This window comes from Penicillium lagena (genome assembly GCF_028827675.1).
Source record: "Penicillium lagena strain IBT 129212 chromosome Unknown utg000005l_segment0_segment0, whole genome shotgun sequence".
Taxonomy (NCBI): domain Eukaryota; kingdom Fungi; phylum Ascomycota; class Eurotiomycetes; order Eurotiales; family Aspergillaceae; genus Penicillium; species Penicillium lagena.
This window is the reverse complement of record NW_026623226.1, coordinates 510-15,431: the sequence shown is the minus strand read 5'-3', so window position 1 is coordinate 15,431 and position 14,922 is coordinate 510. Positions and strand designations below refer to the sequence as shown.

The window sequence follows — 14,922 nt, the reverse complement described above, 5'->3', positions numbered from 1 at the left end:
CTGATACGTAACGCCCGTAAATTGTTGATCTTTCCACCTTTTTGCCTCGCCAATGCAGCCCAGAGTCTCGACGTAAATCCGAAAGTTGCGCCCCCATGCCGGAATAGTATTCCCCGCATTCTATCGTCTTGGCATCGGCAAAAGCCTTATCAGGGGGTGAATTCCCCGACGAATTTCCCGACACGCCATGTACTCGACGACGCAATTGCGTAGCCATTGATAAGACCCTAATGACAGTTTGTCCTTTTCACAATATTACTCTGAGAAATTTTCGAATCCTTTGCGTCCTACAATATGGCCATATCAAATGGATCCCACGAAACGGGAACAGTCTCAAAGGCCCCTCTCCGCTCGAAACACCCAGTATGCACTTTCCTACAAAGCCTTTCGACATAAACTCATGACAGGCAGGTTTGGAGACGATGGGTACGATTTAGGGGCAGTGATGGTAACATCTACGGCGGCGAGCCTGTGGACGGCAGTGTTGATGGTAATGTTGATCCGTAAAGTATAGAAAGACGAAGCTTACAAGTTCTAAGTGGGACTCGCCATGGTGGAGCAGAAAGACGTGGCTGTGAAGGTTGTTGCTGGAGGGTCGGCATTGGACTACGATGCCCCCTTTACTGGTGAAGTAAAGTTCGTAGAAGAGCTTCTCTCGCCAGTTACACCAAACGAAGCTGGGACAGTCCGGTGTGTTGGTCTTAACTACAAGGAACATGCGGCAGAGATGAAAATGACTCTCCCCAACACTCCGACGTGAGTATTGGTCCCACGGTCTTAATAAATCTCGCTGACCCAATGCAGAGTCTTTCTCAAAGCGAGTACTTGTATTGCGTCGGCATCGGAACCAATTGTGTTGCCTTCAAACGTGGATCACGATGAAGTTGACTACGAGGTTGAGCTGGCTGTCGTAATTGGGAGAATTTGCAAGAATGTCTCAGTTCCAGATGCGAGTGCTTATATCCTGGGCTACTCTGTCGCTAATGACGTGACTGCCCGTAAACTCCAAGAAAAGACCTCACAATGGTCGTATGCAAAGGGCATGGTAGGTAAAAAGTAATTGTCTACGGTCTTGCGATCCGAATATACTGACATCTATAAGGACGGTTTCTGTCCGCTTGGACCCTGCATAGTCTATGCGCAAGAAATTCCCAACCCTAATGTCTTGGAACTACGCACATTCCTCAACGGGAAGACGATGCAGAATGGATCTGCTAGTGACATGATCTTCAGTATACCAGAGATTGTTTCTTATCTGTCCCAGGTATGGACTCAACCTAATAAACCAGTATCTTTTTGGCCCAATCTCACATGTTTAGGGACACACTCTGCTACCTGGAACTGTAATCATTACTGGAACACCTTGTGGTATCGGAGTCTCGCAAAAGCCACCGCGGTTTCTGCAACCCGGTGACAAGCTTCGAGTAAACATAAGTCATGGGCTGGGCACTCAATTCTGTGAGATCACGCGAGACTGAGCGTAGTTTCAATGTTTCAATTTGATGGTCTTAGGCTTGCGATTTCAGATATTGACAGAAACTTATCAATTGCCTAGATATTTCACGATCGAAATGTTACATTTCTCGCCAAATAGTCAGGGAATGATTGGATAATACCACGTGCTTTCTTCTATCGCAAAACTAAATTTCTTTAGGAAATGACGTCCCCTGAATCCCTGAAGTGGAGCCTAACCATTTGTCAAAATCTGGGTGTACGACAGTCCCACATGGACGTGTAATTCATGAAGAAATAAATCTCTGATTCAGATAAATCTGGGAATGCCCGACAAATTAAAGGGCTCACTAGCTAGTAAATGATTTATATAATAGGAAATATTGATGGGGGTAAATCCCTGTATGTGATCTGTAGGAATTCCAATTCTTGACACCATTCAATATATAGAAGACGTCATGAGGTCACGAGTAAACCCGGTCCTCATCCTCTCAGATCCCTTCATCTATCTCTGTGGAAAGAGAGATGTCACGAGGATCCTCCGCCGTATATCCAGTATTGTATGTTGACGAGTGACAGTCAATAATCGGGAGATGTTAAAGGACATAGAGGAAGATGCCGTCTGGCCTCCAGCACCTTCTGGAAGCTGTCATTGGCCAAAAAAAAGAAGTTTTTCGACGAAAAGGCTTCCCGCCTCCGCTGGGTCAGACCAGATGACTCCGTCATAGTCGTATCAACAACTATTGCGCCAAACACAACCTGACTTAATGATTTGACGATACCGACATTACTTGGACCGTCATTAGGAAGCGGCCTCTAATGTAGTCCGATGTTTTCTCCTGTGTGACCGGATGCCAGATCAAGAAAGGAAGCGAACAAGAATTCAATTTGAGTTCTATTGTCGACGGGAGATCCAAGTTGAGGAAAGGAAGAAGAGACGGAGGAAGAGTCTCTACTTATCCACAACAGTCTATGTCCTGTGTCACCTGTCAAATGCAGTCTTCAAACACAGTCTTCAATCGCAGTGATAATGGCCCACAAGTAATTAAACCAGCTGCCTAAATTCTATTCCATACTGGCGCCAGGCTGGCGCCGAGTAATGAAGAGATAAGGGTTTGACCGCGATAAGCCTGGCGCCATAGTGATTATTTGGCGCCAGCCATAATCTCCCTAATTTTCGGGCAATCGCCTTCAAAATTTAAGGAATTCTAATCAGGACTAGTAAAATGTCTATATTCAAATTTAAGTGCTAACCGACTAGATTTAGGGGCGTGGGAATTAATTGAAAATATAGCCCTGATCCATAATGCCTCAAAGGACCGTGCCCAGGGTCCGGACTTCTCTATGCACCCATTGGTCCTAGATCTCTCCGCGCCCCACCGGTATGCCTCTTAGACGGAACCGTGACGCGACGCGTTCGTTCTTATTGTTGATCATCCAATAAATGCACCATATGGATTTGAAATAACCAAAATCGTAAAGACGCCTTTTCTTTTCTATCACTTACATTACTTCTCTATTATAGACTCTATCCTATGCCAACTAGACAGCCAGTCGACCGCCTGTCTACTAAAGCGATCATTCTTCTCCGTCCTGAAGCCTCATCTGATCAATAATAGGAGTAGGGATGGAGCGATTTTGTTATCTTCCAGAATATAAGGTGCTGATTTGCAAGCCCTGCGGGCGTGCTGTGGCACCCACCCATCTTCACACCCACCTCAAAGGTCACCGGAAGGAATGGCCGGGCTTCGACAGTCCTACCGCGGTGTCTCGGCTACACGAACAGCTAAGGGAGTTTCCTTTAGCTGATCCTTTTCAGTAGACCTCGGCAGAACCCGCAAACGGGTTCCAGGTCAAGGACCAAAACCCGTCGCGGGTTCTGAGGTCTGGACCAAAGCCCAAACCCGTAAACCCGCGGGTTTTTGGTCCAAACCCGCGGGTACCCGCCAAGAACCCGTTCTTGCACAACTAACTCATTTTAGGCCACACCAAGACGCATAAAACTGCTGATTCATTTAGATAAATTACTGTCATCTACAGCTGTTTTAGTCCCTATACTCCAGGGTCTATACCCTAGAGGTAATGTCACTGCGGTCGTCGGGGGGGGCCCAGTGACATTCCCCCCGTCCCCATTGGTCCAAACCCTCCCCGGTGCGTGCCCCCGGCCCCTAGCGTCCCGTGCCCCGAACCCGACCAACCAACGACCCACCCCTTACACTGGACTATATGCCACTATCGATGTTTCCCTTTTCCCTTTGGCTTCTTTGGCTTTTACTTGCTTTTTACTCCCTCTTCCTCCCCTCACTCGGTGCCTAGATCGATCGTGACCTTGACGCGCTCTCGACGCGTCGTAGCGTAGGAGATGACCACGATGCCGCGTCTCACGCACCACCACAACACACAACGTCGTCAATCTGTCGCCGCTACCGCATATACAGACGCGTGTCGTAGTTGGAGCAGTTGCTAGTTCCGTTCTCCTCTCTTCTTCTCTCCTCTGGTTCCTCTACCATCTACTCATCGTCCTTTTTTTTCTTTCCCCCTCCATTCTGACCCCCCCCCCCCCCCCCTTTTGGCCGCTCCCTCCCTACGCCACTGGTTCACAACTATGGACCTATTCGCCTGGAATCAGACCTACCGCATCTGGGTTTGTAAGACCTGCGAGCATGGCGTTCCGCCGCGAGGGATCTCAGGCCACCTCGGCTCGAAGAACCATCGCGACCACATAACTGCGAGAACGGGCAAGCAACGAGCCGCGGCCGCCCAAGAGGCCTGGTCCGTCGACCCGTGGGACCCTCACGTCGAACCATTCCGCCCCCCGCCGCCGGACTCCCTCCCTCTCCCAGAGCTCCCTGTCTACATGGGCTGGGGCTGCCTAGAGGACGGATGCGATTCGTACGCGGTACGGACCCCACAATCGATGCGACAACATCGATATCGAGACCATGGCATCCGCTGTCGTCTAGGGCGCCCTGACCCCTCGAAACCGTCGCAGCAGCCAGCCCTACGTCCCGTCAGCTGCCAACGATTCTTCCCAACGGGCCGGGGGAGTAGCTATTTCATTGTGACGCCTACTGTGCAGGTCCAGCGGGCTCGGCACGTCCTCGAGATGAGCGAGGCGGAGTTCGTACAGACGCAGGTGGCGGACGCGCTCCAGCGCTCCGATAGGCTCACGCGGGCCGACGAGGAGGTCGCGCCTACGCATAGCGACCCGACCGAGTACTCGCCGTGGCTCGAGCTCACGCGGTGGCCGGAGTACGTTCGTGGGCACGCCTTCCGCGATCTGGCTATGCTCGCCGCCCTACCCGATCCTACGGCGGAGCCGATCCTCCAGGCCGTTGAGCAGAGCGTCCAACGGCTAGTCCAGGCGGCGTTCGACTCTATTACTAGCTACCGCATCAACGAATTCGACCAGGTAAAGATCAATAGCTTCCTCCAGCGACAGGGCGTCTGGGACCGCCCCATCCACATCCGCCTCCGTCCTAAGACGTACCGCCGGTATCAGCAGATCTGGGTACGGCTAATTAGCTTCGTCATTCGGACTAGCCGGCCTAACCAGGCTATCGATCTAAAGCACCAGCCTACTACGCGGCAGCTCGAAGCTGTCGACCGGATCGACCAGTTTGCCCAGCAGCTCTTAGGCCTAGAGATCGAGAACGGCCTAGAGTCCCTAGACGCAGTAGAGTCCCCAGCCCAGGAACTCGGCCCGTCAAGTGGGCCCAAGGGCACCCGTAAGAGCTCCCCCGCCCAGCGAGCCATGGCCCAGCTCGACCGTGCATGCCTCGATCTCTCGATCGCGCTCCTCGACCACGAGCTCCGGGGCGATCTCTTCGAAAGCCCCCTAATCGGGTTTATGGCAACGATCGGGGTCGATGTACCGAACCAGACGTACCGCGACCCATCGAGCTACACCGGGCACCTGTCTGGCTTAGTTAAGATATCGCAGATGCTTGTAGCCCAGCGGGCTGTACAGCTCGCGGACGACGGCGAGGTTGAGCATCCGGGCGACGCACTCGACCGCATGCGGGAGCGCTTCCTTATGTTCGGGGTTCACGCCCCCTTTGGGTGGATCACCCGGCTCCGGGCCTACGGCAAGAAGATCCAGAACACGACGACTAGTATAGGGTATATCAACTGGAACGACGACCACGACGCCTTAAGCTATCGGGAGCTCCACCTAACTATGGATGGCCTTCGACGATTCGTCCGCGTAGAGGTCGAGCTCGCACAGTACGACCTCGAACGACTCTTCCTCCTTAGCGAGGACGACGAGCGAGAGGGGGTAGTACCGGAGCTCCCGCTACATCGGCTCGCCGACGATCCGGTGAATAATAAGCGGGGGTGGAATTTCCTCCAGGACCCACGCAATCAGGCCATCCTGCCAACCACGGGCCAGCAGTGGCTCCTACAACGCGTTCTTATGAGCGAGTCGCTCCGCAAGGAGTTCACCGAGGTACAGCGGTCGGACTCGAGCGTGATCTGGCGCCCACATGCCGTGAAGGAATATCTCAAGCTTGTCGATCGATTCCTACAGCGGCTCCTCTTACTCGTATTTATGACCGGAGGACAGCCACCACGAGGGACGGAGTTGCTAGCTCTTCGGCACCGGAACACACCAGAAGGGCGACACCGAAACATCTTTATTGAGCATGGCCTAGTGAGTACGGTCACGGCCTATTCTAAATCACAGCGCGTCACAAACACGACGAAGCTCATCCATCGCTATCTCCCCCAGGCCGTTAGTGAACTTCTCGTGTACTATCTGTGGCTGATCCTCCCATTCACAGAGGCGGTGACTATGCTTTCACAGGGGAAAGATCGAATGAACCAGTCCCCTTTCCTATGGCCGTACGACAAGGGGCACTGGGATCCCGCCCGCCTTGGGATCATCCTCAAGCAAGAAGCAGCAACGCAGCTCCAGACCCGGATTAACGTACTATCTTGGCGGCACGTCGCGATTGGGATCTCTCGTATGCATCTTAAGTGCGGTGGATTTAAGCGCGATTACGGAGTGGAGGATCAAGTAGTCGACCAGCAGGCTGGGCACAGGTCGTGGATGGCGGCTACAGTATACGCGCGGGGGTTACAGGAAGCGCCTGGAGTGATCGAGGGCCGACGGGTCCGGTTCCGTGGGATTAGCCGTGAGTGGCATACGTTTCTTGGCTTTGCAAGGCCACTTAGTCGCAAACGCAGTTATAGCGAACTCGACGTAGGGGGAGAGACCCCACAGCGAAAACGTAGACGGGAGTGGATCACGTTCGAGCTAAGTGATGATGAACGGTAGGCCAGGATCTGATGTAATGCCAATTTCAAACGTCTATAGATATTCAACATATGCTTGTGATAAAGTCTAGAACTGAGATCTACTTTGTATAGCATAGTGTAGTGTAGTATGGCAATAATAGCACGATCGAATCGTCTTAAGTCTACAAATATATGTAATATATAACGAGCCAGCATATATATTTAGCATAACAACACATATCGAACAAACACTCACTCGCCACGTACTAAGATCTAGTTTATATATTATAGTTTGGGCGATTATAAAATGATTCAATTGTCTTATTATGCGAATGGCTAGATTTAGAATAAGGTAGTATCTTAAAGTGGTTGGATCAAGAAATTAGTAGGGTGGTACGCCGTCCTTACGGACTACATATACTAACCTAATTCGGCTTAGTCCCCGCACTTACGCGTATAAGGTTGCGTTAGCGCAATATCAAAACGACTCCATAAGTACATCACGCTTTTGACGTTTTCCTTCATAACTCGACCACTATAGCAGCTACAGAGCCTAGATTTGGATATAGGACTCATATTCGGACACCCTAGCCAACGGGGGTATAAGGTACGGGCACCATCCCATATTGGGCTAAGGCCTTAACTATGGGATCGATTTTGGCGCTAAGGGGCCGATACCTAATGCTTTCGCCGAGTCGCCCGAATGCCTTCCCAGCCCTAGCCAACGGGGGTGGGAGCAGCGGACTCGCCTGGCATAAGGGTGTAAGTCTATACTATAGATAAGAAAAGTGGGGCCATAAGCCTATTTCCGTTAGCAATAAAAGCCCACTACCATAAGGATTACTTGTCCAATAAGTATCAGAGTTTAGTATGTGAAAGAGCGATAATTAAATCATACGCATTTTGAATCGGAGTCTAAAATTCCGATTCGAAGGGGTGGTTGCAGGGATATAAAATGGTCGGGTTATTTTGGTTGGGTAAGATCGGGGCCACCCCCGACCAGCATCACCATACAATAGCGTCGACTTATCATTTTCAAAATTAGTCTAAAGCGGAAGAGATTTTCAGGGGTTTATTCAGGGCCTCGTCGTCGTATCCCATTTCCATTTGATCATAATCTGAGTGGTTTTGGATCTACGTCGATTACAACCACGAGTCAAAGATATACCACGATCAATTACATATATCTCCATATACGATGTCGACTATCCCCACCGCCGACCAGCTATTTGCACGAGCGACGCCATTTCCCATCATTATATGCCGGCAGTGCGAGTATGCTGTACGGCCAAAGCAGGTACTTTACCATTTAACCCACAGTCCGCATCGAATCCCCGTCTCGGTCGCCCGTCAGGTCGCCCAAACGATTAGTAATTGGGATTGTATCGAAGAAAATCCCGATGAACTTCAGTACCCCATATGGGTCGATCAGCCCATTAAGGGCTTACGTACTTATAACGATGGTCTTTTATGCAAACGAGGTCAGTGTGGCTACGTATGTCGGAATCTTAAGACGATGAAGATCCATTGGCGCCAGGAGCATAGTTGGTCTATACACGACCACGCAGGCAAGCCCCAACGATCCGAAATCGAAGCTAGTCAGCAGGCGATACAGGACTCGATGCTTCCAGTCATCTGCCAGCGATTCTTTAAGCATGGCCATGGCTCGCATTACATCCACGTTCGCAAGCCCGGCCCAGATCATGAACCCGTTGGACCGCCCCCCGCGCGGATGTAGTCGACCAACTCATCCAGCAGCTCGAACAGACGTACGTTGAATCGCAGGCCAACAACGACCATACGATCCAGGTCGGCCCGCTCGATGAGGCGAACCCGTGGCTACGACGGACGCAGTGGGCCACATATTTACAAGGTGCGTATTGATTCGTCGATCGTTGGCTTGACGGTAGAGAGAAAGAGTTTAAGCACCCCATCTTAGAACCCGGGTTTTAAGGAATGAGCTTAAAACCCAGGTTCTAAGGTAGGGCGCGCAGCCCAGCTTTGGCGGTTGATCGATTGATCCACGATTTGACTGACCAACGGCTCGTAGGCATTTCCCCCGCGATATACTGAAGTCCATCAAGACCCCCCCGGAGGACGCCCAGGGCCCAGAAGGGGCTATGCGCGCCATCTGGGACGCTATGGATGGGGTCGCGCGGATCAGCCAGCGCATCACGAAGCAGACGGGCCATCTGATCCGTATTGAGGCCGCGCGCACGGAGAAAGACCAGAGCCCATACCAGCCGTTACAGGCGTACATGGATGAGGAGCAGATCCAGCGGCATGTCGAGCCATGGCAGCAGATCGTGATGTTTTTCGCCCGCACCCAGGTCGAGCACGATTGGCAGAGCCCGCCATACCGATTCACCCCCCGCCAGCGACGGGCATGGCAGGCACTATGGCGGTGTGCCCAAGACACGCGTGGGAGCCCCGACCCCATGGACAGCCAGGGCCAGGATCGGGGCCAGAGCCAGGGCGACCACACCGACGAGGAGTATCAGATGACTTCGATCCAGACCGCATGCATGGACTTTTGCATTGAGCTATTGAACCAGCGCATCGGCGCCGAAGAGTACGAGTGTGCATTGGTCTGCGCATTAGCCGTGCTTGGTCAGGGCCGTGATCGATGGCGGGACGCGGAGAGCTATCCCCCGATTTTGTCCAAGATGATCAAGATCAGCCGATTCATGGTATTACACAAATCATTACGATTAGATCCACGGGCCGAGGCGATCATCCAGTACATGCGCGACCGTCGGGAGCTCAGCGTGTGGTCCGTGGAGAGCCCGATGGACGATGTCGACTATACATACGCTGGGCAGGACGAGGGCTACGGGAGCGAGAGCGCACCAGGCAGCGCACCGAGCAGCGCAGCGAGTAGTCCCAGGAGTAGTCCCGGGAGTAGCCCAGCGTTTGAGCCCGTCCATCGTCGGGAGCCGATGCAATTCAGCCAGCAGCAGCGACGGAAACCACGACCGTTTCGCGAATGGCTGCGATTGTTGACGGACACGTTCATGGTCCGCGGCACGCATAGTCCGATGCAGTGGATGCTCGATTTGCGCACGTACGGTTTACGCATCCATTACAGCAGTACGGCCACCGGCCACGTGAGCTGGTCCGGCCAGGACGAGTTGCTTTACAAGGAGGTCCATTTCACGATGGGCGATTTCCGGGGCTTTGTCCACGGGTTGGTCAGCTCCATGCGCCAGCTGCTACACGAGGAGCTATTGATGTGCGACGCCGCCAGCGCCCCCACGATCCCATGGGACCAGATGATGGACGACCCGACGCAGCCCAAGCCCGGGTGGAGTTTTTTGAATGACAGTCGCACGCCGTGGCCCGTCCCCGGGGCACAGTGGCTGATAGGGCGGATCCAGAGCGAGCCCCGACTACAGCAGCGGTTCATCGACGGCCCCGAGCGTCGGTTCCGCATGCGGGCCATCGAGCGATACATGCAGAACGTGGTGGAGTTCCGCGAGAAGCTCAGCGTCGGCATCCATGTTACCGCCGGCCAGCCCGGACGGGCCCCCGAGCTGTTGAGTATCCGTCATCGCAACACCGAAGGGGCCCACCGCAATGTATTCATCGAGGACGGGCTCGTCGTGTTCGCCACGAAGTACCACAAGGGGTTTTATGCGAGCAACGACGCGAAGATCATCCATCGGTATTTGCCGCGCGCCGTCGGCGAGCTGGTCGTGTGGTATCTGTGGTTGGTGTTGCCATTCGTCGAACGATTGCAGGCGTTGCAGCAGCAGGTCCAGGGCACCAGCGAGGAGACCATCCAGACCATTCAAATGCGTGCATCGTACATCTAGGGCCCCGACCCCCACCGTGGCCGCGAGTGGACGTCGGAGCGATTCCGGGAAGCATTGAAACGGGAGACGACCGCCGGCTTGAAGGGACGCGCGTTGAATTTGCTCGCGTACCGGAACATCGCGATTGGCATCAGCCGGCGGTATTTACGGTGGTCCAGTGCATTCCCCGACAACGTCCAGAGTGAGCGAAGTGCCGAGACGCCCATAGACGAAGATCATGAACCGGGGATGGACTACGACCAGTTCATGGGCCACATCGCGGACTTACAGGCGGCGCATTCATCGCACTTGGCGGGGATGATTTACGGCCGCGAGATCACCGAGCAGGCCGGGACGACGGCGCACCGACGGGAGATGTTCCGATTGTCGAGCACGGATTGGCACCGGTTTTTAGGGTTCGAGAGCGCGGAGGACGCACTAGGACGGGTGCTGGGGAAGCGCAAGGCCGGGCCGTGGGAGAGCGAGGCCGACGAGCGGCGACGGCAGCGCCAGTAGCAGCTCCACCAGGCGAACATGACGGAGGCGTTGCAGCGGATGACCAACGACGACCAGAGCCAGTTCCGCGGTATCCAGGGGCCGGCCATGCAGGCGATCCAGCATGGGGTGAGCCCCGTGGTCGTCGTGATGCCGACGGGCGGGGGGAAGAGCATGTTGTTCATGTTACCGGCATGGGTCAGCGGCGGGCTAACGGTGGTCGTCGTCCCATTGATTGCTTTACGCCAGGACTTGCAGCAGCGATGCGCGGTGGCCGGCATCTCGTGCGTCGAATGGGAGAGCCGGCGGCCGCCCGACGAGGCGGCCATTGTACTCGTCACGCCCGAATCCGCGTTGAGTGAGGATTTCATCACGTTTTTGAACCGACAGCAGGTATGTCCCCCCGCGATCCGAGACCCCAGCCGGCGCCCCCAGTTTAGAACCGGGGTTATAAGGATGCGTTCGAACCCCGGTTTTAAAACGGGGGCCCAGGGATTAGGGTTGATGTCCCCATGTCCCACCGTCACCAACTGAGATGCCCCCCGCGCCCGCAGCTTATAAGCTGGGTTTTAAGAGGTCAGCAGAGGTCCGCTTAAAACCCAGGTTATAAGGTAGGCCCGCGCATCGGGCTTGAGGTTAGCATCGACGGAGCATAAGATCCATACTAATGTTCGCCCAGGTCATGAAACGGTTGGACCGCATTGTGATTGATGAATGCCACATCGTATTGAATCAGCAGCGTGATTTCCGGCCCATGATGCAGCAGCTTGGACGATTGATGATCGCACGGACGCAGGTGGTTTTGTTGACGGCGACATTGCCGCCCAGCTTAGAGGACCGATTATGGCAGCGCATGCGATGGTCCCGGGAGCAGGTCAGCTTGTTCCGTGGTCGAACCAGCCGGACCAACGTGGCATATCGTTTGTGGCGTCCGATCATTGAGCGGGAGTACAATGGGCCCCATCGTTGGATCCAGATGGATCATATCGCAGCATTCATCCGGGACCGCATCCGACGATCGCGGGGCGGGCGCACCATTGTGTACGCGCATATCGTCGAACATGTCACGACGATGGCGGAGATACTTGGGTGCGAGGCGTATTACCATGACCAGCTTGATAAGGCCGGCGTCTTAGAGCGGTTTCGCAGCCAGCCCCACGGGGTGGTCGTGGCGACGAGTACATTAGGGATGGGAGTCGACATCCCCGACATCCGCAGCATCATCCATTTGGGGCGACCACGAACGTTGCTGGATTACGCGCAGGAGAGCGGGCGCGCAGGTCGGGACGGTCAGGCGAGCGAGGCGATCATCATCCAGCCCGACGGGGTTGATACCCCCCGCCGTGGATGCAGGACACGCCGTCCGCGGAGCAGCAGCGGGTAGATGCATATATGTCAGCCAGTCCATGCCGGCGGGTCGTTTTGGACGGGTATTTGGATGGCGTGGTAGATGGATACCAGCGATCCCATTGTGGGGATCACGATTATGGTTCGGTCACCAGTGAGGCACGATGTGATGGGTGCGACCCCGATTGGCAGGTGATAGAAGAGCAGGAATCCAGCGAAGCTGCCAGTCCGAGAACCAGCCCAGAAGCCAGCCCAGAAGCCAGCCCAGAAGCCAGCCCAGAAGCCAGCCCAGAAGCCAGCCCAGAAGCCAGCCCAGAAGCCAGCCCAGAAGCCAGCCCAGAAGCCAGCGAGACGGCCAGCAGTATTGATTCCGAGAGCTTACAGTCACAGGCACCATGGGAGAGCCCCATTCATGATCACATACAGACCATGGCGGCCGGCACAGGATCCAGTCATCACATACAGACCATGGCGGCCGGCACAGGATCCAGTCATCACATACAGACCATGGCGGCCGGCACAGGATCCAGTCATCACAGGCAGACCATGGCAGCCAGCGCAGAATCCAATGACCACAGAGGTATTCCATTTGGGGTCCGGCAACAGTTCCAGCAGCAGGAAATTGATCGCGCACGCATGTCCGAGCAGCATCAGCAGGCGCGGCAGCAGGAACTGACAGACGAAGAGTTTTTAATGCAGCAGGCGCGGGAATGGCAGGATCGTTGTTGGATTTGTGCGCAGGAAGGCCGGAATGCTGAGCACGAATTATACCATTGTGCCCAGCCCAGTAGCCAGCAGGCGCGGGATTGGATGATTCGAGTCCGGCGGCGGGTCCAGTACGCGCGATATACCAGTTGTTTCCAATGTGGGATGCCACAGACATTATGCTCCGGGTGGTCCAGTGGGGAATGCGCGCACCGCGGATTATTATACGCGATGGTTGGGATGATGTTGTTTGGAGGCCCCAAGCAGGAGCAGGTCCAGCGATTATGGGAGCAGCGATTAGCTGAGCAGGGGGTGAGTGCACAGGATGAGCCGCAGGTGACAGCGTTTTTAGGGCAACGCAGTACCCAGGGGTGGGAGAAGCATACGGAGTTAGTTCGTGCATTCATATGGTTGCGGCGGATATATCATGAGGTTGGGATGTAGGAGGGAGGGTTTAGTCGAGAGATATATATCCACGATCCGAATTTCCAAGCCAGTTTGGAGGCAGATTCGGTAGCCGATTTTTATTTTGGAGGTCCAGCAGGCCAGTTTAAATACCAGGCCATATTACACACCCGGTTGGACACCAAGTAAGACAACCAGATTCGGGTGTTATAGTTGTATCAATTCCATTCAGGGTTAGGCAATTGTTTAGTAGTATGCCATAGTAGGAGTCAGTATCATAATTATTAGAGCCATAATTCATAAGTCGAGAGTAAGATATATCATTATGAATCCAAATATATAGATCCATATTCCCATTTTGATTACTCAGTGATTGATAGGGATCATAATGGTTAGGGAGATAGATGATAGAGAGGGGATTATATGGAGTATCATCATTTAGATTGAAAGCAAGATTAATCAGAAATAGAATGGTTAGGGTGATAGATGATAGAGGGGATTATATAGAGTTAGACATTTCGATAGATAGGAAGATCAAGTAGAAATACAATGGTTAGGGAGATAGATGATGGGGAGAGGATTATATAGAGTATAACATTTCGATAGATAGGAAGATCAAGCAGAGATACAATGGTTAGGGAGATAGATGATGGGAGAGGATTATATAGAATATAACATTTCGATAGATAGGAAGATCAAGCAGAGATAGAATGGTTAGGGAGATAGATGATAGGGGAGGATTATATAGAGTATAACATTTCAATAGATAGGAAGATCAAGTAGAAATACAATGGTTAGGGAGATAGATAATAGGAAAGGGATTATAGAGAGTATCATCATCTTAATAGTAAGTAAGATTAAGCAGCAATATAATAGTTAGGGAGATAGATGATCAGGAGGGGATTATAGAGAGTATCATAGTTGAGATAGATAGAAAGATTAATTCAAAATAGAATGGTTAGGGAGATAGATGATAGGGATTATAGAGAGTATTATAGTTCACATAGTATGTAAGATTCAGTAGAAATGTCATATAAGGGAGATAGATAATAGAGGGGATTATAGAGAGTATTATAGTTTAGATAGTCAGTAAGATTCAGTACAAATATAATGGTTAGGGAGATAGATGATAGGGAGAGGATTATATAGAGTATAACTATTTAGATTGATAGGAAGATTCAGTAGAAATGTAATAGTTAGGGAGATAGATGATTTCGAAGGGAATTCATGGATATCATTATTTAGATGGTAAGTTAGATTTAGTAGAAATATGATGGTTAGGGTGATGGATGATTTTGAAGGGGATTTATTAAGGATATAATTGGATTAGTGTTTTATGATTCAGGAGGAGGTTTATAGAGAGTATAATGATTTTGTTTGAAGGGGGAATTATAGGGAATCTAATGGTTAGGGTCATAGATGACTAGGGATAAGAATTTGATATATAGGGAGAGTAGAAGGGGGAGAGTAGAAGGATTTTGGT

General features: G+C 52.6%; 6 protein-coding genes across 6 annotated transcripts; all 6 read left to right on the top strand.

Annotated features, from left to right (window-relative positions):
* Window positions 1-294: 294 nt before the first annotated feature.
* On the top strand, window positions 295-1,478 carry N7510_006655 (fumarylacetoacetate hydrolase family protein; the record flags this gene model as incomplete). Its single annotated transcript, XM_056978580.1, has 6 exons — window positions 295-363; window positions 412-490; window positions 540-756; window positions 805-1,045; window positions 1,103-1,264; window positions 1,320-1,478. 6 exons carry the CDS (start codon window positions 295-297, stop codon window positions 1,476-1,478), a joined length of 927 nt encoding a protein of 308 aa, XP_056831623.1.
* A 2,579-nt stretch (window positions 1,479-4,057) lies between these two features.
* Window positions 4,058-6,733, top strand: N7510_006654 (uncharacterized protein; the record flags this gene model as incomplete). Its single annotated transcript, XM_056978579.1, has 1 exon — window positions 4,058-6,733. The coding sequence occupies one exon, from the start codon at window positions 4,058-4,060 to the stop codon at window positions 6,731-6,733; it is 2,676 nt and encodes an 891-aa protein (XP_056831622.1).
* Window positions 6,734-7,891: 1,158 nt separating this feature from the next.
* On the top strand, window positions 7,892-8,431 carry N7510_006653 (uncharacterized protein; the record flags this gene model as incomplete). The annotated part of the gene is made up of 1 exon (XM_056978578.1): window positions 7,892-8,431. The coding sequence occupies one exon, from the start codon at window positions 7,892-7,894 to the stop codon at window positions 8,429-8,431; it is 540 nt and encodes a 179-aa protein (XP_056831621.1).
* A 382-nt stretch (window positions 8,432-8,813) lies between these two features.
* Window positions 8,814-10,508, top strand: N7510_006652 (uncharacterized protein; the record flags this gene model as incomplete). The annotated part of the gene is made up of 1 exon (XM_056978577.1): window positions 8,814-10,508. The coding sequence occupies one exon, from the start codon at window positions 8,814-8,816 to the stop codon at window positions 10,506-10,508; it is 1,695 nt and encodes a 564-aa protein (XP_056831620.1).
* Window positions 10,509-10,754: 246 nt separating this feature from the next.
* On the top strand, window positions 10,755-11,003 carry N7510_006651 (uncharacterized protein; the record flags this gene model as incomplete). Its single annotated transcript, XM_056978576.1, has 1 exon — window positions 10,755-11,003. One exon carries the CDS (start codon window positions 10,755-10,757, stop codon window positions 11,001-11,003), a length of 249 nt encoding a protein of 82 aa, XP_056831619.1.
* Window positions 11,004-11,021: 18 nt separating this feature from the next.
* On the top strand, window positions 11,022-13,478 carry N7510_006650 (uncharacterized protein; the record flags this gene model as incomplete). The annotated part of the gene is made up of 3 exons (XM_056978575.1): window positions 11,022-11,375; window positions 11,662-12,309; window positions 12,336-13,478. The coding sequence occupies 3 exons, from the start codon at window positions 11,022-11,024 to the stop codon at window positions 13,476-13,478; spliced, it is 2,145 nt and encodes a 714-aa protein (XP_056831618.1).
* Window positions 13,479-14,922: the final 1,444 nt, after the last annotated feature.